This window comes from Mustela nivalis (genome assembly GCF_964662115.1).
Source record: "Mustela nivalis genome assembly, chromosome: 6".
Lineage (NCBI taxonomy): Eukaryota > Metazoa > Chordata > Mammalia > Carnivora > Mustelidae > Mustela > Mustela nivalis.
This window is the reverse complement of record NC_139025.1, coordinates 86,612,041-86,636,634: the sequence shown is the minus strand read 5'-3', so window position 1 is coordinate 86,636,634 and position 24,594 is coordinate 86,612,041. Positions and strand designations below refer to the sequence as shown.

Genomic DNA, 24,594 nt, shown 5'->3' with positions numbered 1-24,594 from the left:
ACTCTTGATATTTACCATATCTCTGTAAGTCTAGCCAACTTTCACATGACACCGGGAAAAAAATATAAGCTTTCCTAAAGATCCAGGTTTTGCATCCAAAATTACATAATAGCAGAGACATAGCAGAAAATAATGGATATATGTCCAAGGCATATAACAAATGGTCAGAAATCAGGAGAGCTGAAATATGGAGAATGACAGGTTTTGCCTGCCTTGGATTGACAGGTACGGGATGAGAAGTGCCCAGGGTTTTCAAAACCAGTCAAGCCACAAACACCGTATTTACCAAGTTGGCAGTGCCCCGTCACTACCACCACAACTATTGGCCAAGAGCCTCTTTACACTCCCTAACCATTCTTACTTCCTCTACTTCTTCCCTGTATCAATAGCCCCAAGGAGAAAAAAATCCCTCAGAAGATAAAAATGGAGGAGTCCCTGATATAATTCTCATTTCATTTCCCATGAAAAGTAAATTAAAATGAATGTTAAAGAGAAGCACAATGCATTCGGTCCCCTTCGATCTGCTGTCTGGCCCTCATGAGGTAACCTGCCTACCCTCTTAGGCTCCGCGTCAGGGCTGCTGTCCATGGCTGGTGAATGGTTCAGAGCAATTCAGCTACACATGAGCAGTGGGGGGGGGGGGGGGAATCTCCATCGGGATCAGTGCACACTCTGGGAGAGCTCTAAGGAGATCAGAATTTAATCAAAATCACTTACCTGATGCTTACACCCATGCAACAGCATATAAAATGGAATAATGAGAGAAGCGACTGACCAGGTTTAAGTGGCTAGACAGGAGGTGACAATGCTGACAGAAGGGTGATACACGCCAGGACAAAAGAGAGAAGATTTTCAGAGTCATAAAGAACAGTGGCAAGATATGACAGCAAATTAGCCATAGTGGTTAAAACTTAATGAGGCTTGAAGATCACCCAAGATAATAGGATTTAGTAGGAGACAGAAAGGAGGTGCTGCTGGTATTTGTGACAAGACCAGCCCTGGGAGAGAGGATGTAGGGAGAGTCACAAGTTGAGCCTTGTCATGTTTCATTTTAGGTAAAAGCCAAGGATTCAGTTGGAAGCATCCTCTGGGTAGCTGGAAAATCATAACATTATGGAGACTTTCTGATAGGATCAGAATATCAACCAGCTCACAATTTAGTTGATTTAAGAGTTTTCTCTCATCAGCAATAATGTTTTTACACGACAAGCTCTTAAAACATGAGATAGGCACAAGACGGATTTAGAACATATTTAAATTGAGTAACAATATATTATGAATTATGATCAAAAAGTGGGAGAATTTAAGCTGTACATTCAATATATAAAGATCATTTTATGGAGAATGACTACCAATTTTTTTCCATTAAAAAAAACATTTCTGGAAAAAAATTTCTGTCACTCTCAGATATAGAATATTAGGTGTGTAGATCATTATTCTGACCTCATGTAGTATTTCACAGGTTTATTACATCACATAAAGTATGTATAATATTACATTAAGTTCTATGAATCACATTTTTACTCAAATTGTGACAAACTCCCATGTCAGTTTTCTTGACATACTTAACAAATATAAAACCAGTCATAAAACAGTCCAAGGAAACTGGAAGCTTTTTTTAAGATGATTGCTGAGGACAATTAAAATTGAAATTAAAAAGAAGACTTACCACATTTTCCTTCAGTTTCCTCAGTCGGTCATCAATCTCCCTCAGCCGGTTTTGCTGATCCCGTTGCTCTTTGGTATTCCGAAGCACCTTTTCTCCTGGAGTTATTTCTATGTTTCTATCATCATCATGAAAGTCAGGTTCCTAATTAAAAAAAAAAAAAAAATTCATGCACAGGCTGAAAATGTACTGTCATACATTGCTCCGAAACAAATGAGATTTGAAAGTTAGTTTTGCTTCTCAGACAGTGTTTCTGTCCTTCAAAATGACATTCATAATTCTCTTAACTCTTCCTATTTGAGAGGGAAAGGTCCAACTGTACATGAAACAAGTAGGAAAATAAACTCAGTCATCTGGAAAGCAAGAAGTTTGAGTGAAAAGAGCAGTGGCCAGGAAGTGGCACCTGGATTCTCATCCCCGCTCTGTACTTACCAGCTTAAGATCTTGGGCAAATCACACTTTGTCTGGACGCCACATTTACCATTTATAAATGATAGGGGGGAAAAAAAATCCCACCATTCTGGCTATGAGAGACCGAGGTTCAAGGGCAAACTGGCCTTGGCAAAGTCAGGAGTTTTGAATCCTGGCTCTACCTGGTTCCTGACTAAGATGACCTTAAGGAAATCAAGTAACCTCTCTGAGCTTTGGTTCCATCGTCTGCAGAACGATAATAACATCTAGCCTAAAAGTCATCATACTACGTCACTGGCATGCAACAAATCTTAATGCCTAACAAATGTGAGCGAAATACGCCCTTCGAAAAGAATATGAACGACAAGGTGAAAGTATTTCACTATTATCAGCAATATTTGAATGGACAGAACCATAACCTCCCAAAGTTAATGTTATTTCTAGGTGATAAAAATGGGTATTTCTTGACAGTAAGTTGGCCTTCTATATATAGCTAAACCTCCCATTTTACTCCCATAGATCTCCTATTCCCTGTTGCCATGTAGGAGCCTGACATTGATGTCATGTTTGAACTTGCTCAAACCAGAATCCTCTCACATTCTCAAGCCTTACAGATGGTTGGTCACCAAGAGGAGTCACCATCTCATTTTCTAGTACCTCTTAATCAAGGCCCTCCTCTCTTTCTCACCCCCTCGTCATTCCTCTGAACCAGTGTTTTCAAAACCTGGGGTGCTTCAGACTTACCCACAGAGCCTAGGAAAATCTTCAAAGGTCCTACCCCCACACTGGACAAAATTCTACTGGAGGGACTAACAGCCTGAAGCACAACTACTTGAAAATTTGAGAACTGTCACCTTAAGCAACTGCTCAAGCCTCTTCACTGACCTGGGTACCACCAGTCTCCCCATGCACTCCAGCCTCTGCAGAGAAGCCACGGAGCAAGGTGCAAAGTCCTCACCCAATCCTGGGCTGTGCCGGGGCTAGCTCCTCAGTCTCCTCTCCCACTGCTGGGGTCTCACACCCAAAGGCATGGCAATATTCACTCCTCCTCATTCTCTACCTCTCCATGCCTCTTTCTTCCAGCTCCTCATGAACAGTCCTACTCTGTCTGAGCACAGGTGTATTTCCCTGGTGAAATGTTCCCTGACATGCTTAGGAAGGGAAGATGGTCTCTTGATCACACCACCTGTTCCTTATTGTATTAACCATACTTCTGCTGCTCAGACTGGGATTGTGACTGATTCCAATCACCATACTCCTGAAGCCAGATGGACCCTGGTCCATGGACTGTACAGCTGAGCCTTGAACAGCATGAGTGTGAGCTGCTCAGTCCACTTTCATGCAGATTATTTTTCAACAAATAGAGTACAAGACGTATAAACATATTTTCTCTTCTTTATGATTTCCTTTCCTCCACCTTGCTTTATTGTAAGAATGCAGTACATGATACATTGAGCATTCAAAATATGTGTTAATCAATTCTTTATATTATTGGGAAGGCTTCCAGTCAACAGTGAGCTATCAGCAGTTAAGCTTCCAGGAAGTTGAAAGTAACACAGAGATTTTTCAACTTCATGGAGGGAGGGGTCAGTGCCCCTCACCTCCACATTGTTCAAAAGTCAACTGTGATTTGGTTCTCAGAACTCTGATCACACTCATGTTTCAATGAAATTTATATTGTGTAAAATTCTACTGGAAGAAACTATTAATTTCAAGAAGCGATTTTTTACATTTTTTGTTCCCCAAAAGGGGACTCATTTCTGGTATCTTTGATGCCTAGAAGCACCCAGAGGGTAAATTAATATCAGGAATATTTTTAAGAAGGAAACCTAATGTTAGGGAGACATGTGGAAAAGATGGTATGAAGGTCCCTCTGCATCTTTAAGCATCCAGGATCTCATGAACTTTCACAGACATGTCCCTACTATGAAATAGGATCCACAGTAGAGACACACAGAAGCCCACATCCTAAGTGTCTTCTAAACAAAGAAATGTAGTTCTGGGAGCTTGGGAATCCAAGATCAATGCACTGGCAGACTTGGTGTCTGGTAAGGGGCTGCTTCCTGGCTCCTAGAAGACCATCTTCTTTGCTGGCTCCTCACATGGAAAAAGAGACAAAGGAGCTCTCTGGGTCTTTTTTAAAAGGGCACTAATCCCACTCATAAGGGCCCTACTGTCATGATCTAATCACATCCCAAAGTCGTGACCTCCAAATACCATCACACTGGGGATTAGATTTCAACATATGAATTTTGAGTGGACACAAACATTCAGTCAATAAAATGTAGGGAAATGAAAAGCATCCAAACTGGATTTCATTTCAAAATGGAAATCGTTTTTTTTTAAAGGGATGGCATTTTAATAATTTACAACTATGATTTTTTTTTCATCTTTGAGTAGGCAAAGAAAAGACATAGAAAGAAAACCATTTCTAAATCAGACTTCATCAATATATTAAATTTTGCTTATTCAAAGCCACCATTAAGGCAATCCACAGACTGAGAATAAAGTATTAAAACACACAAATCTGTCAAAGGACTTGTATTCATAATATGTAAGGGACTCACACAATTCAATAATAAAGGAGAAATACTAAAAAAAATAAATCTAGCTTTAAAAATGCTTGAATAAATACTTCATAAAAGATATGTGAATGACAAACAAGTACATGAAGAAATCCTAACATCAGTAAGTCATCAGGGAAATGTAAAATAAAATCACAAGATATCACTACACAGCCACTAAAATGGCCCAGATGAAAACAATTGTTAACACCAAATATTATAAAGGTGTGGACCAAGAGGAATTCTCAGGTGTGCTTAGTAGAAATATACGATGGTACAACCACTATGGAAAATTGTTTGGTAGTTTCTTGAAAAGTTCGATGCTGTCTATCCTAGGACCCAGCAATTCCACTCCCATGAATCTATCCAGGAGAAATGGAAACATGACTAAAGCCCCGTGCACACATGTTCATAGCAGCTTTATGCATACAGGCGAATGTCCATCAACAGGAGAATGATAAACTAACAAACTATGGGAAGCACCTGACACAAGCTAGGACAATGGGACTCTTTCCCCTTGACCTCTGTTTTGTGGTTAGGTTTAGTCAATGTGGCGAGACACTGGAGAGCTGGAGAAGAGAGAGCTGGCAGTATTTTCCCACTCTCCTCCCTATTTTGGCAGCAATATATCCCATCAGGTGCCCAACAGGAGAGTTTTCTTAGATTCAACTGAATATTCATGCTCAAAGACAGAGGCCACATGTGGAGAGAAGTTATTGAGAAGAACATAGGACATGAAACACAGCAGGGCAGTGTCAGGACTCCCTCCTCAGCGGGAGTTTCTGATACAGACCATGCCATGGCAGTTCAGGTGCAAGGAGCAAGGAAGCTACCCTGGTTTAAAAGCTTTTTATCTCATAAGAACATCATCTCTGGAGATGACGCCACAGGCACTCCCCCACAGGGTCCTAGCAAGGGACATGCCACTCTGTAATCACTGCATTTAGACAGACCCAAGGTATGGCTTCCCCACCAGGTCTTCATAATTCTCCCAGTCCTGGGGTCATTTTTAGCATAGGCAAAGTTGCTTCCTAACCCTTGGCAACATTCCAACCTTCATCAAACTGCCAGGGAAACAGTGAGGAAGTTAACTACCGTTCAAATTCTCATGCCAAAGGGGGAAAGGTTGGTAAATCCTTTGCCCACACCTTCTATGATTACAATTTTGGATGGCTGGTACTTCTCCCACAGCTCCAGCTTTCCCTGAGCTCCAATACACTTCTTCTTCCCCCTACTCAATGGTGCTAGTCCCTAGGTGTCCCAACATCCCTTATTGGCTCCTTTAAATCTATGAAGAATTCCTTCATTTACTTATCTTCAAAATCCAAGCTAGGTGTTTTTCTCTTTCTTGCCCAAAACTCTAATGGGTAGACTGTGTGTGTGTGTGTGTGTGTGTGTATTTGTAGAGAAGTAGACTGGAAGGAAATTCAACTTGACGGTAAAAATCTTGACTCTTTCATCTTATTTTTCGTAGATGTTTTTGTATTTCCTAAATTTTCTATAATACCCTTGTATTTATTTCATAAGCAGAAGTCATATTTTATTTTTAGGAAAACAGAAATACTATTCTACCAAGACTATTTCTGTTCTGCTCTGACAATGTGACTCTCTGTACCCCAAGGTACTGGTCCAATGCTTAGATGTTAGCCCCAGTTCTACTGGTGTAACCAGTAATATACTTTTTTTTTTTTAAAGATTTTATTTATTTGTCAGAGAGAGCGAGCGAGAGCGAGCACAGGCAGACAGAGTGGAAGGCAGAGTCAGACGGAGAAGCAGGCTCCCTGCGGAGCAAGGAGCCCGATATGGGACTCGATCCCAGGACGCTGGGATCATGTCCTGAGCCGAAGGCAGCTGCTTAACCAACTGAGCCACCCAGGCGTCCCGAGTAATATACTTTTAAGCAAGTCACTTTCTCCTTCTGGGTCTCAATTTCTTCCAAAAGAATTTTCTTCCAACTCTCATAGCTTATGAGTGTGTAATTCTCTACAGCTGAACCCAAGGATATGTAACATCCTTCCTCAGTCGTGATCTGATAGCATAACCATATAGTTCAAATATTTGAAGGACAGTATGCAAGGAAAGAGAGGCCATGAGGGAGCAAAAAAAGGTAATCATTGATTCTGCCAAAAATTTCCCACTGGCACCATATTCAAGAAGCTCTTGTGGTACCAAGAGGGGTTCTGCTGTCACATCAAAGTACCAACCAGTACTATCTGTTTTCATGATCCTCAGGAAATATCTTCAGTTCCTATGGTAGTAATGTTTGAGCAGATTATCTGACCGGCCATATGGTTTCTATGTTTCTGAGACATATAGGAATGCTTTTATTCAGTAAAAGTAAAATTCAGTTCAGGAAAAGCTCTCTGTGATATGCACGGGAATACTCAAGAAGCCACCAGAAGAGAACTGTCCTTGAGGTCAATAGATATTTGTTGATTTGACTAGTTGACTGCAAAGGATTCTAAGTTCAACCTTAGAAAAATATCTGTAGTGTTGACTGAGCCAACAGGGGTCTTTGAAGCTAGCTAAACAGGAAAATACAAACCTGCCTAAATAAAGCCAATGTGCCCCATGTTTTCAAAAGCTATGCTTTTCAAAAGGCCATTGCTATTTTTCTGTCATCTGACGGGTCATTTGCCAGGCAGTAGAAGAAGGAAGGAAAAAAGTCTTTTGGCCAAATTGTTTTTACCATTTTAGTATATTGCCATGAAACGAAAGACGCCTTGACTACACAGGAGACTTAACATAGAAAAATAAAGAAATATAAATATAAACTTTAAAGTAGGGGCGCCTGGGTGGCTCAGTGGGTTAAGCCTCTGCCTCCGGCTCGGGTCATGATCTCAGGATCCTGGGATCGAGTCTCGCATCAGGCTCTCTGCTCAGCAGGGAGCCTGCTTCCTCCTCTCTCTCTGCCTGCCTCTCTGCCTACTTGTGATCTCTGTGAAATAAACAAATAAAATCTTTAAAAAGAAAAAAGAAATATAAATATAAACTTTAAAGTAGGGGCACCTGGGTGGCTCAGCAGGTTAAGCCTCTGCCTTTGGCTCAGGTCATCATCTCAGCGTCCTGGGATCGAGCCCCGCATCGGGCTCTCTCTGCTCAGCAGGGAGCCTGCTTCCCCCCCCCCCTCTGCCTGCCTCTCTGCCTACTTGTGATCTCTGTCAAATAAATAAATAATTTTTAAACTTTAAGTAGTCCGTAAAACATAAGAGGCAAGAGAAATTCCCCAGATTTATTTGGGAATGTTGGACAGGTTAGCAATGACCTTCAAAGCAACTTCTTGTTTATTCCTCAATCCAAAAATCCATGCTTTTATAGCATACATCTATAGTTTTTGAAAATTAGCCAATGGTTAATAAGATTTCTGTGTTTATGCCTAGCATACATAAAAAATTCCCAGTTTCCTGCCCTCAACCAGTATATTGAGTAGTCTGACATCAAGTAGACTACTTGGCCATCATCGGGACTCTGCAAACCTCTGGACCTAACAGTGAAACATCTTTCAGGATTATATGTCAAATAACATTTTCTATTTCCTCAGCTTTAGCAAATGTTGAAACAGGAAGAGACAAAAAAAAAAAAAAAACAGTTAATTGTTGATGTCAGCAACAGTATGCTCTTGGTAAGAAAAAAGATGAACACAACTACAGTTTTCATCAATCAAACGTGCATTAATTTTTTGTTGGTCTTACCAAAATGTGTACAACTGAATAAACATTGTAAGAACAAAAAAATAAATAAATCAAACTAAGGGAGGCCTTTATGTTCAGTTAAACTAGCTGGTTTAGGGACAGAGAAATGCCTCTTGTCAATGAGGACAACTGGAAGATCCTCTCCAACAGGGAAAAAAAAATCTAACCATGAACTGTAATTCTAGATTTAGTAAGACAGATTGCATGAGACATGAATAAATTACACTTCTTTACAAGAGCCAAACTGAATAGAATTTATGATTGAATTCAGTTGCTAAGGACTTAAGAAACTAAATACCCACGTAACTCCTATTTCTTAGATATTTCTGGAGAAAGCTGGAATCTAAGACAGCTACAAAAAAATATGGCGACTAAATTATAGAACGTCAGTCAATTTTATGGTGGGATTTACAATATAAGGAAAGAACTAACTGATTTGTTAGAGGGTTAGGAGATGGAGATGGATAGGTACGCACAGTTAAACCACAGATCTTAAGAAAAAAATTGCTTCAATTAGTTCTCTTTTGCTAATATGAAATGAAAATAAAAACCAGATGTAAAAATGGCACCCACGTGATATTATTCACATTACAGCAGTAGTAGTAATACGCCATTCTTCCTTCTGAATGTGACCACATGCTTTGTTTTACACTAAGGAAATAAGATACATGAACACCAAATTCTGCTTTGAAAATATTGCCATAAACTTAAGAGCCAGGCCAGGGTATCCTCTGAGAATATCCTAATCAGCAAGCTCAAGAGGAAAAGAAGATTTCTTAACTGCTCCTTTCATAATGACTTCCTTAATCCCTGAGTCACATTTCTGGAGCCCCTCAAATTGTTCTGACTGGAGTACGTTTATCCTCCTAGGCCTACATACCTACTCCTGTAGCCCCTTATAGCTGCCATTGTTGGTAAGTCAGAAAGTCTACACATTTCAACTTGTTTGGGAAACTGTTTCCTTAACCAAAATAAAAACAAAACAAAACAAAATAAATCTCTAAAGGAATTTTTTAAAATATAGTGCCTTCAGCAAATAACCTTTATCTGTGCTCCTCCCCTCCAGGACATACTTTCTCTACTCTTGGTAAGATCGGTTTCCATATTGTGGTACTTCTTTCACTGTAAGGTCACTCCACAACTACCCTCCAGGGTGCTACAAGCTGCTTGGAGGTTGGAGATGAAGGCACGTGCCAATCTGGACAATTGATATCAGCCACCAGAGCCTCTCCGATGAAACAAGCAGGCATTCAACCATATTTTGACAGCCTGCACAGGGGCTGGGAAAGTGACCCCAGTGTGTGAAGGAGGCCTCAGAGCCTACAATAAAACATGGAGTTGTGAATACTGTGGCTAACGGGACAATCTGTGCTCCACAGAAAGCCACAGTTGCCTCTCAAAGCAATCCTGTATGCTGCCAAGCAAGGATTCAGGTTAAATACTGGATTCTCTCATTTCTCAAGAAAAACTATAAGTATAGATGTTTATATGAATTCACCCAATTCTGAAATGTTGGCTTAAAAAAAAAAATTGTAGGGGTGCCTGGGTGGCTCAGTGGGTTAAGCCTCTGCCTTCGGCTCAGGTCATGATCCCAGAGTCCTGGGATCGAGTCCCGCATGGGGCTCTCTGCTCAGCAGGGAGCCTTCTTCCCCGCCTCTCTCTCTGCCTGCCTCTCTGCCTGCTTGTGATCTCTCTCTCCCTCTGTCAAATAAATAAATAAATAAATCTTTAAAAAGTTTTGTAAACCCTCTGTGGACTAAAGGAAACCCATATGTGGGTCAAATTTGCCATGCACACCACCAGTTCTCAACCTCATGCTGTATAATGGCAATCTCCTTTGGACCTCTGGCCTCATTCACTAGTTTCTCTTCCTCCTCCTCTCCCTCACTTGCGGAACTGGACTTTCTTGATATTCCTTCTGGTGTGCTTTCTCTCTCTCCCCAGTAGCAGCATAGCACTTTGCATCTAGAGCTTTCTATAGTGCTCATCTATGTGGACTTGTACCACAGTTATCTATGTGTAAATAAAGAAAGAAAAGGTGTTCCTTAAGTCGCTTATTATTATTATTATAAAATCATCGGTTGAGTTTTGTGTCAGACACAGTGCTGAGTACTTTACACAATCAACTTCTCCACCCTTTAAAAGAGCCCTCAACAATCTGAGGGTTTTGAAGTGGTGGGGGTGGGAGGTTGGGGGAGCCAGGTGGAGGGCATTAAGGCGGGCACGTATTGCATGGAGCACTGGGTGTGGTGCAAATCAATGAATTATGTTATGCTGAAAAGAAATTTTAAAAAATAAAAATAAAAATAAAAAAATAAAAGAGCCCTAAAGAATGATACTATTATTACTACTGCACAGACAAGGAAACTAGGACTCCGGGCACTTCTGATTAATGCCCAAGGCCTCAGAGCTAGGAAGTGGAGGAGCCAGAGCTTGAAGCTAGGCTTTTTGACTCCACAGTTCCACATTCGCCTGCCTTGTCGGTCAGTCCCCTACAATTTCTACACAGGGAGCACTTGATGAATATTGCGGAACCAATTTGCTGAAAAACAGAATTCATATTCCACTTGAAAGACATTCTTTCATAAGGAGCATGGAGGAAAAATTACTGATGAGTTAATGGTTTGCAGAAGGGTTAAAAATAAAAATCATGTGAATAAGCACTATGAATATTTGTGGTTCAGCAACAGATTGGAGCCCATTCATCAACTGCACAGATACGCAAGGTTTAACCACGATACTTTTCAGTATATTTATCCAGAAAGGATTCCAATCCAAAAATAATATCTGCAAAATAATTTGCCATGTTAGCATTTCTGGCTTGAAAATTCAACGTGCAATGCTGGTTTTAGTTAGAAATGAGGAAACGCCAAGAGGAAAATGAACAAAAGCTCAAAGACATTTTTTTTTTTTTTGCATGCAAGAATCATTAATTATTTCTTTTCATCAGCTATGATGTTACATTTCTGTTTCTGTATCCAATGGGAGTCCCAAAATGCAGTTTTCTCTTTTCTCTCTACCCATATGTTGTTTCACAAAAAAACATAAAATGTCAGTATGTGACACCTAAGTAATACACTGGTTTTCCCTTTTAGTATTTTTAAAATATTTTTCTGAACTATAAATGTGAACTCTGAAAATGTGACTTAAATGATGATGACAGAATCTTACCAGAGTCACTTTATCTAAGCCCTAGTAGCTAAACAAATCTCTAAATTCTTCATCTCTCCTTAAAGAATAACATTTGACTGCCACGGAAAAGGTATTTTTTTTTTCATCTTTAGGCTCATTACTTGGCTTTGAGATCTCAACTACCCTTGAAGTCCAGTAACACCAACAACCACAACAAAATCAGCTAGAACACAAAAAAGAACAAAAAGCATCCCTGAGCAATTTTATTTCCCCATCTCGGATTCCTGCTTTTGGGAAATGACACCCAGGAACATAAATAAACGAGTGGCGTAACTGGTGTCAAAATCCTGGGGTACATTTGGGTGGGGCCAGAGATTCCGAGTCTCTCTTTCCCAAGAACTCCTATCCCAGTCCAGAAACAAGTGGTTTCGACTACCACCACCCCTGGTGCGTAGAGGCTCAGCAGCAGCTGTGTCTGGCCCTAGCGCACATAAGCTAAGGAAGCCGACATGGCTCCATACAGATTTTGCCAGCGACCAAACTTGCTTTAGAACATCTTAATGCTCCTCCTTTCCCCTGAAGCAGTTTCAACTGGCCAGATCCTCAAACTTCGATCCATGGCTTCGAGACTCACTATAAAACAGAATTATTACCTATAGAATATTAATTTTTAAGTCTTTTTTAGGACTGAAAAAGTCACGTACAGAAAATGATTTGGTGAAATGTCTACAAAACCGGAAGAGGTAGAATAACAAAAGACTAGCCGTCTTCTCTTTGAGTAAAAACTACCACTCGACCCCAAACTAGATCCTATGAAGCATTGAGGGGTGAGACACAGAATTTTACTTTTACAAAGCTGGTGTTACTCTTCTGTTTTTCTACACAGAAAATTGTAAACAATTCTTTGAGAGAGCTAGCAAGAGAGGAAACACATTCATTTCAAAATCCTCATAGGAGAGAAGTCATCAGCGGAATGAGCTTCACTGCTTGATGTTAAATTAAAAGAAGAATCTGGCAGCATGAGGGACAAGCAGCTGCCATTGCTGATACCTAGAACCAGAGGAATTGAGAGAGAAGTAAGGCTCTTAAAGGACAAATGAGTGCTTTATCAATTTTCTTCCCTAGCCTGTCTTCTGATCATGATCAAGAATTAGCTTAAATCAGAAAGACATAATAACATCAAAACAAATATTTCCCAAGGGACCCCTCCCAGAAAATTACCAACTGAAAGGAAAATGAAGAGGAAGTGAAGTCACCAAAGAAAAATACACTCAACACACAGACTTAACGGAACTTACTGTCACTGAGTTCGTAGTCATGGAAAAAACATTTGGGAAGAAACCTCTTTAGTTAACAAGCAGATTGTCAAATCCTGTGAACTAGCTTTAGCTCATAAACCTGAACAATCTATGTGCTCTTAAATCAAATCTACCTGATCACTCTGGTTTTCAAGTCTTGGAGAAATGCTGCAAGTTGTTGGTGAGGCTGCAGAAAGTTCTTGGAGCTTTGAGTCAATTTCAGCAAGCTGCTGGTGCTGGGTGGTTGCAAGTGTGTATCCTTCTCCTGGAACCAGCCAGCCAGACTGATCCCCCTAAGAGCAAACAAGCAAGGGTCACCAAGTCATTCCAATGCTATGTTTTTTTCTTTCCAAAATATACCTTTCAAACTGCTACAGCAATGCTCATCACACACACACACACACACGCACACACACACACACACACACACACACCAAAACAATACAAAAAAAAAAAAAAAAACCCCCCACAAAATTAACATTGGGATAGGGAAAGAAAAAAATTATATTATGTATGGTTTCATTATCTCTCAAATCTGTATAAAGTATATCCTACATTTTGTGGGGTTTTTCTCTGTGGAATAAATCTCTTAGCCTTGCACTTTGGTTCTTACAGCATTCTCATTTCTCCACTTTGAAAAAGTGGTTTCTGATATATTGAATAGGAACAAATCATGTTTCCCCCATAATGGACATGGTACTTTCAAAATCTGTCCCTGAAAGGTAACATAGGATCTAGAAACGCAGCTGTTTGGTCCCATGAGTTTAACTGGTCATCTAATTCCTTCTTCAACAAACACATGTTTAATAATAGGTTAAAGTGCATTCATAACGTTCATTCAGAAATCCTGTACTGAGCACCCAACGTCCACAGGCATTACACTGGGCACTGGTCATTCAGTAAGAATCTCATAAGCTTTGCTTTCAAGGAGTTCTAGGTCTTTCGGCAGCAAAGATTTTAACAAGGTATCAAGAGTGCTGGTGAGCCCAAGGTGCCATGGGGAACAGTGAGGGTCAAAAACCTTTGTGGACATGAGGGAGCAGAGAGATAATGTGGTTGGAGAAGGCTTCCTGGAAGAAATAATCAATCTTCATCACATCTTAATCAAGGAAGCAACATGATTGGCTATGCATTTTAAAACGGGCTGGTGGAGTGCCTGGTGGCCCAGTTGGTTAAGCGCTGGACTCTTGATTTCAGCTCAGGTCATGGTCTCAGGGTTGTGGGATCAAGCCCCATGTGGGGCTCTGTGCTCAGCACAGAATCAGCTTGTCCCTCTTCCCTCTACTCCTCCTCCTGTGCACACATGCATGCTCTTTCTCACTCTCTATCTCCAAAATAAGTAAATAAAATCTTTCAAACTGGAGCTGGTGAAGACAAGACTGGAAGCAGAAATTCCAGTTAAGATACAAAAGTCCAGGCACCTGGGTGGCTCAGTCGGTTGGGCAGCCAACTCTTGATTTGGGCTCAGGTCATGGTCTCAGGGTCCTGGGATCGAGTGTCGGGGAGTCTGCTCAAGGATTCTCTCTCTCTCTCTCCCCCTCTCTGCTGCTCCCCCAACTCACATTCACATGCATGTGCTCTCTTTCTCCCTCAAATAAATAAATCTTTAAATTAAAAAAAAAAAAGCAGAAGCCATAATCTAGAACTTAAGTGATGAGCACCCAAACAAAGGAATACAGAACACAGGACAGATACCAGAGATAATTAGGGAGTAGAATTTACAGAATCTGGAGATAATTTGATGGAAGAGTGAAAGGAGGAGCAAGGATCAAAGATAAAAAACAAAATCTGGATTCTGAGAACTAGGGGTGTATAGTGGTCATATTGACCAAGTGAGGGAATACAGAAGACATAATAGGTTCAAGGAGAAAAATGGCGAATTCTGTTTGGGAACTTTTGATATTCATAGATGTCCCTAGGATATCCATAGATTATGTTAGGTAGTTAAATATATTTGAAGTTCAAGATAGAGACCTCGATTGAAAATAAGTATTATGGACTCACCCACATCTCTATGATGGCTTAAACCCTTGAACCATGGGAATGGATGAGGTTACCCAGAGAAACATGTAGCACAAGGACAGAAGAATCATGAAAAAACTAAGAATAAAAGGGCAAATGGAGGGCAAGGAAGTTTAAAAATTTCATACACTTTGGTTTCATGACTCTAATACCAGGAATCAATCCCTAAGTGGTAACCACAAGAGATACATGCAAAAACTCACACAGCAAGAATTACATGTCTCGCCCTAACCCCAGCATCCAATCTTCCTTCCTGTTTCAGTAAAACCAAACACTGTATGAGCCTTAGTAGGAAACAGGTCTCTAACAGACACCTCTTCTGCCCACCCTTGGCATCAGGAAGACAAGCAAATGACCCAGAATTAGCCAGTCAGAAGTCAACACCCTGGATTTTTGACTCTTGAGGGTAAGAGATACAAAGATGCAGGAAAAGTGAGACTGTAATTAATGGCGATAGCAGTAATCTTGGGCTTACCAGTACTGGTAGCAGCAATCATCTAGTGGGGGTGACTGCTGGCTATGACACAACCCCTAACCAGCCTGTTTCTAAGGAGTTTCCATAGCCATGTTTCTGGGTATCCTGATACCTGCCGAACTTCCCACCAAGTCTGTGGGCTATACAACTCTCCAATACATTTATTCTGTTCTTTCCACTGAAGTCCATCTCTGTTTCTTGCAACCCAGAACACTGACTTATATGTTTTTGCCATGTCATTTAGAGTAAAGAATAATTACAAAAAGTCCAAATGTCTAAAAATAGGGAAAAGTGAAGAGATTGTAGTACATCCATACAAGGATATGATATATTAATAAACATTTTAAATACACTTGTGAGTCGGCAGTGAAAGTTATTATACATCATTATAAAAAATAGTTTTTTGTCACAAATAAGAAACTCCCATTAATTTTTCCTAAAAACAAGGGATATAAATACTATATGATCTAAATGAAAAATAATGAGTCACCAAATAATGAAACTATGGAACCAATGGCTAAATATTTGGGTGATAAATCCAAAATTTTTATTTGAATGGAATTCTTTTTTAATGACACTGGAAATAAAAGAGAATGTCAGATTAAATTCAACAGAAATGTAAATGTTTCATGCATTATTCTGTCACAGAGGGAAATTATATGAAATATGTAGGAGATGGTATCATGTTTTTCCATCTAGCATCTTCTAGCACCTTGCTAATGTGGGAAATTTGTAGCTTTCAGAAGTTTTGCCTCCCTAAGACAGAACCCAGAAAATGCTCTTCACAACCCTCCTTTACAGTGAGCGCTCAGTCTGGTAACCACGGGTCTACAAACCCTCACATTCAACACTGATTTAGATATGGGTAATTTGAGATATAACGCAAAACTCATTTTGCCAATAGAGACAAAATGGCTTTGGAGAGTGCCATTCATTACAGGTGTAAATTCCCCAAACAGAAAGAAATCTTCTAGGGGCTCCTGGCTGGCTCAGCAGAAGCATGCAACTCTTGATCTCCAGGTTATGAGTTCGAGCCCCCTGCTGGGTGTAGAGATTACTTTAAAAAAATAAATTAAGGGGACGCCTGGGTGGCTCAGTTGGTTGGACGACTGCCTTCGGCTCAGGTCATGATCCCGGAGTACTGGGATCGAGTCCCACATCGGGCTCCCAGCTCCACGGGGAGTCTGCTTCTCTCTCCGACCTTCTCCTCGCTCATGTTCTCTCTCACTGCCTCTCTCTCAAATTAAAATAAATAAATAAATAAATTAGGGGCGCCTCGGTGGCTCAGTCAGTTAAGCGTCTGTCTTCAGCTCATTCCAGGGTCCTGGGATCGAGTCCCACATTGGGCTCCCTCCTCAGCAGGGAGTCTGCTTGTTCCTCTCCCTCTGCCTTCCCCCATTTGTGCTCACTCTCTCTCTCTCTCATTCTCACTGTCTCAAGTAAATAATCTTTTTTAAAATAAATAAATATTTAAAAAAAAGAAACCTTTTAAAAATTCTTAGTATCCTAGAGAGATTCAAAAGACTACCCTGTTTTCACAATTAAACATGCCACTATAAAGAACCACCCAAGGGCAGGAGGTTCTGGGGAATTAAAACGTAATTACCACCCTAGTCACTCTCTTTTAGTTGCACAGTCATTTGTCAGAAATGGGAGGATGAGTTAGCACTCCAGAAAGAAAAAGACACACATAAGTGCCAACGACTATAGCAAATTTGAGGAATTTGAAGAAGTTTGGTATGGTTTAAGAATATAGTAGAGGGGGTGCCTCAGTGGCTCAGTCAGTTGAGCTTCTGCCTTTGGCTTGGGTCACGGTGCCGGGGTCCTGCCTTGTTAAGAGACAAGATTTTAGAGGGTAATTATTGAAGTTGAGAAAAAATACAGATATTTTAATGTATTTTAAGAAATTGAGGATTAGCAGCACCAGATCAGATATAAAATACTGAACTGAATCCTCAAACTATGAGAGGAAAAGGAGATGAAGTTAAGAAAACTAAATAAATCTAGGGACGCCCGCCTGGGTGGTTCTGTCGGTTGAGCGTCTGTCTTTGGCTCGGGTCATGATCCCTGGTTTCTGGGACCGAGTCCCACATCCAACTCTCAGCTCAGCAAGGAGCCTGCTTCTCCCTCTCCCTCTGCCTCCTGCTCCACCTGCTTGTGCTCTCTCTTTCTCTTTCTGTCAAATAAAAGAATAAAATCTTTAAAAAAAAAAAAAGAAAGAAAGAAAACAAAATAAATCTAATCAATGAAATAACAAGATGGGGGAAGGTCTAAACATCTAAACACTGTCAGAAGTCATAATATAAATGAATAAATCAAATATCCTCATTAAAAGATTAAGAATAAGGAAATAATAACAAAAGATAAAGAAACAAAGACACAACAACAATAACAAAAATCCAGCTATAGGGTATTTGTAAATAATCTACCTAAAAATAAAAGTAAAGGATAGAAAAGAGTTAAAAATAAAGAGAGGGACAAGACACAAATACTAACCAAAATAATATGTAAAAGGCAATATTTAATAATAAAAATTCACTGTTAAATCCTTTCTGGGTACATAAGGAAGATCTACCATGCCATAGTTTGGAACCCAGAGAACCAATGGCTAGCAGCTCGCCTAACATCTTTTTTTTTTTTTTAAAGATTTTATTTATTTATTTGACAGAGAGAGATCACAAGCAGGCAGAGAGGCAGGCAGAGAGAGAGGAGGAAGCAGGCTCCCTGCTGAGCAGAGAGCCCGATGTGGGGCTCGATCCCAGGACCCTGGGATCATGACCTGAGCCGAAGGCAGCGGCTTAACTCACTGAGCCACCCAGGCGCCCCCTTGCCTAACATCTTAATAATGAAACCAGGAATGAGACGCAGGTCCCTTAAATCCTACTGTTTAAAAAAAAAAAAAAAAAAAAGTCTTATTATCTTAGCTTTTGTTAATAAAATTAATTACCACAAATTCTAAAGCTAAAATATTTCCCGATTCTGTGGGAGGTTAGCAGTTTGCTTTACCTACTTCTCGCCTCTGCTTCAGAGAACATACCAGCTGTTCTGAGGCCTCGCTATCTATCCTCTGCCTGTCAGGGGATGGATCTCCCCAGGCAATCTCGCCAGCCCCAGACACAGCAACACTTTCCTACATTCCTAGACACAGCCCCCGCTGGGCCTGCACAGGAAAGAACATTTCCGAGGTTGTAGTCTGTGACATATGCAGATTTGTCTGTGATTTGGGGTGAGGGCGGTGGGGTAGCAACTTTGTTTGCCTGCACAGGACATTTTTAAATGAAATTAGTTGTCAACATCTAAAAGTATTAAAAGTATTTCCCACAGAAAATCTGAATTTCTAGCTTCTCTTGATACGTTGGAGGATCCAGAGAGCCCTGGGCTGAGATTTCCAGCCTCAGCCACCAGCTGAGGAGGAATGAGGGCCTCAAAGGCTTGGCACGCCCTCCCCCACTGGTCACAGGTACTGTTGCTCAGACACAGCTTGTGTCCCTACAGCAAAAACGACCCTCTGCACCTACTTATCTGAGGCCGGTCTAGTTGCAGAACCTGAGACAGGGATTTTTGCTCGAGTGACTTTCTGAGGGCACGCTCCCAGGAGAAGCCATGTGAGGGAAGCAGGCAAGGACAAGGGAAATACAACCAGGCAAGGATGTGGCCTCAGCTGACCCCTGGGGAAGCTCTGGAAGACAAACTGCTCCACACACCCAAGCCTGTCTTGATTTGGGAGGGGATGGGAATGGAGAGGGGGAGCTACCCTAGGCTGTTCAGCTCCCATTTAATGCAAGGCCAGATTCCAGGGAAGGAGGCAGCTATGTGGCCTTGACACAGGGTAGGGGGATGGAGGCACAGAAGATACCAGGTAAAAGGGATCTGGGCAAGATGCCAGCAGCCTTCACTCCATCATGCCTCTATTAAACATACAGAAATAAAACTAGGTGACAGGGCTAGGGGCTTCAAGATACCCAGGAGAATGCATTTCTTTGTAGAAGTAAAGGATACTGCTGGAAGTTTAGTAGGCAAACAAGAACAAATGCGAAGCCACTCCCCTGCTCGTGGGACTGGCCCACACCCTAAAAACCCCACATTTGAACCCTGGACTGCATGCTGTTCCCCTCTTTGGACGCTTCAGGGACCTGGATGCTCAAGGCGGAAGCAGGATGGTACTCTTTAGGGTTACTGAAGATGACACCAAAATACCCTGGAGCCAGCTTAGGGATAATAAGAAATGTCCAAAATAAAAGGACACAGAGAAACACATAGATATGTCATCAGTGACTAAGCCCTATTACATCTCAGATAGAGGTTACTGTGATCACTAATGTGTAGTCACTCTCACAGTGACATCACATAATCCTCTGAGAGTTGATAACAAATAGGCCAAGAATAAATCTGAAAAATTCAATCAACATCATTTTGTAAAACGGGATTTTTTAAAATATTGTCCCATAATTTGAAGATGTATTCAGATTTGTGATAAGAAGTCAGTAACATGATAAAAAAATAAAAATTAAGAAGTGTAGAGGTCTCCCATCCAAGTACTAAACTGGCCCAACCCTGTTTAGCTTCCAAGATCAGACAAGATTAGGCATTGTTTGCAAAGTGGCTGGAGCTGGAGAGTATTACATACACTAAGAGAAATAATTCAGAAAAAGACAAATACCATATGATCTCATAGGTGGAATTTAAGAAACAAAACAAATGAACATAGGGATGGAAAAAAGATAGAGGCAAGCCATAAAGCAGATTCTTAACAATAGAGAACAAACCGAGGGTTGAGGGAGGGATTGTGGTTTAAATAGGTGACGGGGATTAAGGAGGGCACGGGCTGCGGTGACCACAGGTGTTGGGTATTGTATGTAAGTGATGAATCACTAAGCCCTACACCTAAAACTAATATTACAGACTGTTAACTGGAATTTAAATAAAAAGTTGAGGGACGCCTAAGTGGCTCAGTCAATTAAGCTGCTGCCTTCAGCTCAAGTCATGATCCCAGAGGCGTGGGATCAAGTCCCACATCAGGCTCCCTGCTCAGTGAGGATCCTGCCTCTCCCTCTTCCCTCTGCCTGCTGCTCCCTCTGCTTGTGCTCGCTCTCTGTCAAATAAATAAATTTCTTCCCAAAATAAATAAATAATCAAAACTACAGAAAAAAAAAAAAAGAAGATGAAGCATAGAGGTCATTGAATATTAGAGCTTACATACCTCAGGACAGGGCAGCCCCAAATCTCTGTCATCTAAGTCCTTCAAAAGTTCGATCAGCCTTTTCCTCTCTGTGTCCATCATAACCACTGGCTTCCCTGAATCCTTGGCCAACTACGGAATGTTTTAATAAAAAAGAGTAAATACTCAAGACCATTCATAGTTCAGGAAAATAAAAATGGGAACTGAGCCTTCTATAGCACAGATACACTTGGGCAAAATCTGTGAGATCAGGCATTTTTCATTTGCGAGGTAGTTTTCTTTGATGCCAAATTTTTGCTCCAAGCAAAGATACTCCTGCTCTAAGCAGGCCCTCGTGTTAGCCATTTTAACAAACATTTATTTAAAATATAAGATAAAACAAACATGGGCAGTTGGCAAACCTCTCTTTATATAGTATTTATCAATGTAATAATATATTGAGATATTTGGAAAGAAGCTCTTGCCACTTCCTATGTGACATGTATCTACCAAATGAAATTGCTCTTTTTTTTTAATGTGATTTTATTTGTAAGTATTTGAAGCTTTATCACATAACTTGCAAATTTGTGCTGATGATATATCTCAACTTTAATCCTTCTAATGAGTTGATAAGAGCACCATGACCAATCACACATATATGGTAATTCTACAGTTAGGTTTTCAAAAAGCTGTTTAAAAGACAATCCTGAATTATAACTTTGTCTGACTTAGTGAGGAATTCACAAGACAGGTTTGCTACCATGTCCTGTCACACTATCCTAAAAGTATCTTACATTATAGATGATCCATAAAATGTGAAAAGCATTAAATATTCTTGATTTAATACTGTACATAAACCACATGAAAAATCCCTTTCATTAAGCAAAAGGCAACATTTTAGATGCAGGGAATTTAAATTAAATTGGCAGAGTTAAGACCAAAAAGAGAAAGTGGACAATGCCAGCTTGTCTTCAGCCCTTGCATTTACCAAGCTAATGAACATGACATGAAACACAGCTGAGTATTGCTGTTCTGTAAGATAGTAAAGGGATTTCCTCAATATTTAAATAAATGTAACACTTATATAAATCAAAATAGAAAGCCCATCTCCCAAGATGGCATTTACCATCTCCGAGAAAAGTCGAACATTACCAATTGATTCCAATCATCTCTCTAGAAGGGGAAAACAGTGACAGCGCTTGCTGAACCAGAATTAGTAAAGAAGTTAAAAAAGCTAATCAGATACATTTAACCACAAGCCAATCTTATTTCAATGAGGACTGTCCAAAAGGAATATTCCATCAGCCACGTCCACGATCTGAGTTCTGGTGTATGAGATCAATGGAAATACGGTACACACAGAAGTCATGAGACATTCTTGTTTTGTAATAAATAAGGCAGTGGTCAACTATGGTTTCTTGGAAGCTATCGAGTCTGCCCTTCCCTCCCCTGTCTTCCTAATGCAAGTGAAGATCAGTTTTGTCCCGGGGATTGCTTTTTGGGATTCTCCAAATTCTCCATCGGTGTCTCCTCTCCCCAGGCGATGCCTTTGTTCTTGGTGGCATCCAGGTAAGAAAACCCAGGGGCCTGCCCTGTGTTTTGCCCAAACAGACTGTGGAGATCTGGCCCAGTCTTGTGCTTCCCTCCCTTCCCCACTGTAGGGCACTGGGCATACTTCCGAACAAAACTCTTCTTGTCCTTCTCAACATCACCCATTTCAAAACCGCTCTTCCATCGCACCCAAAACAAAGGTGCCTGCTTGCAAGCCAGACATCCTGCCCGCTCCTAAATGAACTTGCCTTTGCATTTCCAAACCGTTGTATCAGGACTTTGAATAAAGAGTCAGCTATTATTGTTAAAAGGGGAAAAGGGAAATCCATAGTGGGGCTGGCTCTGAGAAAAAACACCACCACTCTTGGAAAATTGAGTAAATCAACATGGGCCAGTGCAAGGAGATCAAGCTGGAGAAGGTTTCCTTCAGATCAGAGGGACATGAAGAGAAAAAGCGGGAGTCCCAGAGGCCAATCCTGTCATTGGCACGTTGACCCATGAATCCAATCTGCCTGGAAATGACATGCCAGCTGTGGAAGGAACATCAGGTTTGAACTGTGAGGAATTATTTAACTCTCCCCTCTTGTGAATAACTTCACACTCACCTAGTAACTCATCTGGTAATGGCCTGGGTGGTTTGTCACAAGCCTTCTGTCCACTGCACCTACATTTCTTGCTGTACATTAATTGATCAGCATTCTAGTCTAATAGAGGAGCCCTTTTACCCTGCATTAGTCTGCCTTGAGGACATACCAAGACAGGCTGTAGGGTCTGTAAGACCAAGGCTGAGCTTGCTCCCTTAACGCAAGGAGCTAATCAAGGCAAGTGACAAGTGGGCTTCCTGGAGGCTCAGCTAACTGGAGAGGGAAAGGGGTAGACAACCTGTTGGCCTCTCCAGCTCTTCCAGGAGCATTTTCCTTGCAAATTTCTAAATACACCAACTATAAACTCAGTCTCCTTACTTTAAAAGACCAATTTTACTAATATGCAATTTAAAATCTGGGAAACATTGTCTGAAGCTATCATCTAAACAAACGTGTTTCAAACTGCAAGAACCAGGTTCGTTTCCGGGTAGTGAAACAAATGTACCAAACAGCAGCTAGCATCTTTAAAGGGGGTAATATAAGGTAGAATGGAATAAAAAACAGCGAAGTGAAGTAATGGTCCGTAGAACTTTTCTTCAGTTACATTCACTGTTTCAATTACATATACATGTATCATGATCAAAAAAGTATTTAAAGACCATGAACACAACTATTTTCATTTCATAACTCATTTAATCTTACATATTGATTTCTAAACTTCGCAGTACATACCTCAATGTTTCTTTTGATAAAATCCTGGCTGTGTTTACCCCTAAGCTCAGTCTTTTCTGTATTTGAGAAATGTTTCTTTTCTGCTTTGATCAATGACTCGTTTCCTCCCACATCATAGGTAAAATCTAATATTTAAAAAGTTCAAAATTTTTCATGATTATAATTGTCCATTATGCTAAAATTTTAAATTAAAATTACATTAAGCATACATTAAATATATAAGAAATAAAGCAAGCATTGAAATATATAAGCATACATTAAAATATATAAGAAAAAAAAGCACATATAGAAAAACTTCTAAATCCAAATCCAGAAACTTAATACATATGGAGATTTATTCTTATGGATAAAGAAGACATGATACACACACATATAGACATTAGAATATTACTCAACCATGAAAAAGAGAAAGATCTTGCCATTTGTGACAGCATGGGTAAACCCAAAGGGTATTATGCTAAGTGAAATGAGTCAGACTGAGGAAGATAATTACCATATGATTTCATGCATAGGTGGAATCTAAAAAGTAAAACAAATGGATAAATAAAGAAACAAACGGCAGAATCATACTTATAAATACAGAGAACAAAGTGATGGTTCCCAGAGGGGAGGAGAGTGGAAAGATGGGCAAAATGCGTGAAGGGCAGTGACAGATCCAAGCTTCCAGTTAGGGAATGACTAAATCACAGGGATGAAAGGCACAGCATAAGGAATATAGTCAATGGGATCATAATAGTGTCACATGGTGACAGGAGCTACACTTACAGTGAGCATAGATTACTGTGTCAACTTGTTGAGTCACTACATTGTAACCTGAAATTAGTGTAATATGTGTGTCAACTATACTCTGATGAAGTTAATTAATACAATATATTTTATCTCATTCTTTATATGAAACAAAACTTTCCCTAAAGACTAGAGTCATTTCCTGATTCTATTAATATCCCATCATCCTCTCTGAACAGTAACTTTTTGTTCAAACCTGTCTTTTAAGCGAAGTCTGGACATAAGGGTCCTGGATGGTTTTTGTTTGTTTGTTTGTTTGTTTTTATATTTTATTTATTTATTTGACAAACAGAGATCACAAGTAGGCAGAGAGGCAGGCAGAGAGAGAGGAGGAAGCAGGCTCCTTGCTGAGCAGAGAGCCGGATGCAGGGCTCAATCCCAGGATCCTGGGATCATGACCTGAGTCGAAGGCAGAGGCTTAACCCACGGAGCCACCCAGGTGCCCCGGTTCTGGATGTTTGACATCCCATCTGTGCAGACCCTGAGAGCTCATCTCAGTCTGTCACTTTTTCTCGACCTTTGA

General features: G+C 40.5%; 1 protein-coding gene and 1 pseudogene across 6 annotated transcripts in view; both read right to left on the bottom strand.

Annotated features, from left to right (window-relative positions):
- The window catches only part of FSIP1 (fibrous sheath interacting protein 1), a 188,261-nt gene that overhangs the window by 129,177 nt on the left and 34,490 nt on the right, over window positions 1-24,594 (bottom strand). For all 5 annotated transcript variants that reach the window (XR_014312991.1, XR_014312992.1, XR_014312993.1 and 2 more), the window contains exons 7-10: window positions 23,286-23,410; window positions 20,461-20,571; window positions 12,898-13,056; window positions 1,670-1,810 (exon numbers count right to left, since the gene is read on the bottom strand). Coding sequence is in view for 1 of the 5 variants with exons in the window: in XM_082735564.1 (XP_082591690.1) it covers window positions 1,670-1,810; window positions 12,898-13,056; window positions 20,461-20,571; window positions 23,286-23,410 (536 nt within the window). In the remaining 4 variants the exon portion in view is untranslated. The remainder of the gene's footprint in view (window positions 1-1,669; window positions 1,811-12,897; window positions 13,057-20,460; window positions 20,572-23,285; window positions 23,411-24,594) is intronic.
- On the bottom strand, window positions 21,827-22,134 carry LOC309868100 (cytochrome c pseudogene; annotated as a pseudogene). Its single transcript has one exon. The product of its transcript is annotated as a cytochrome c pseudogene (transcript).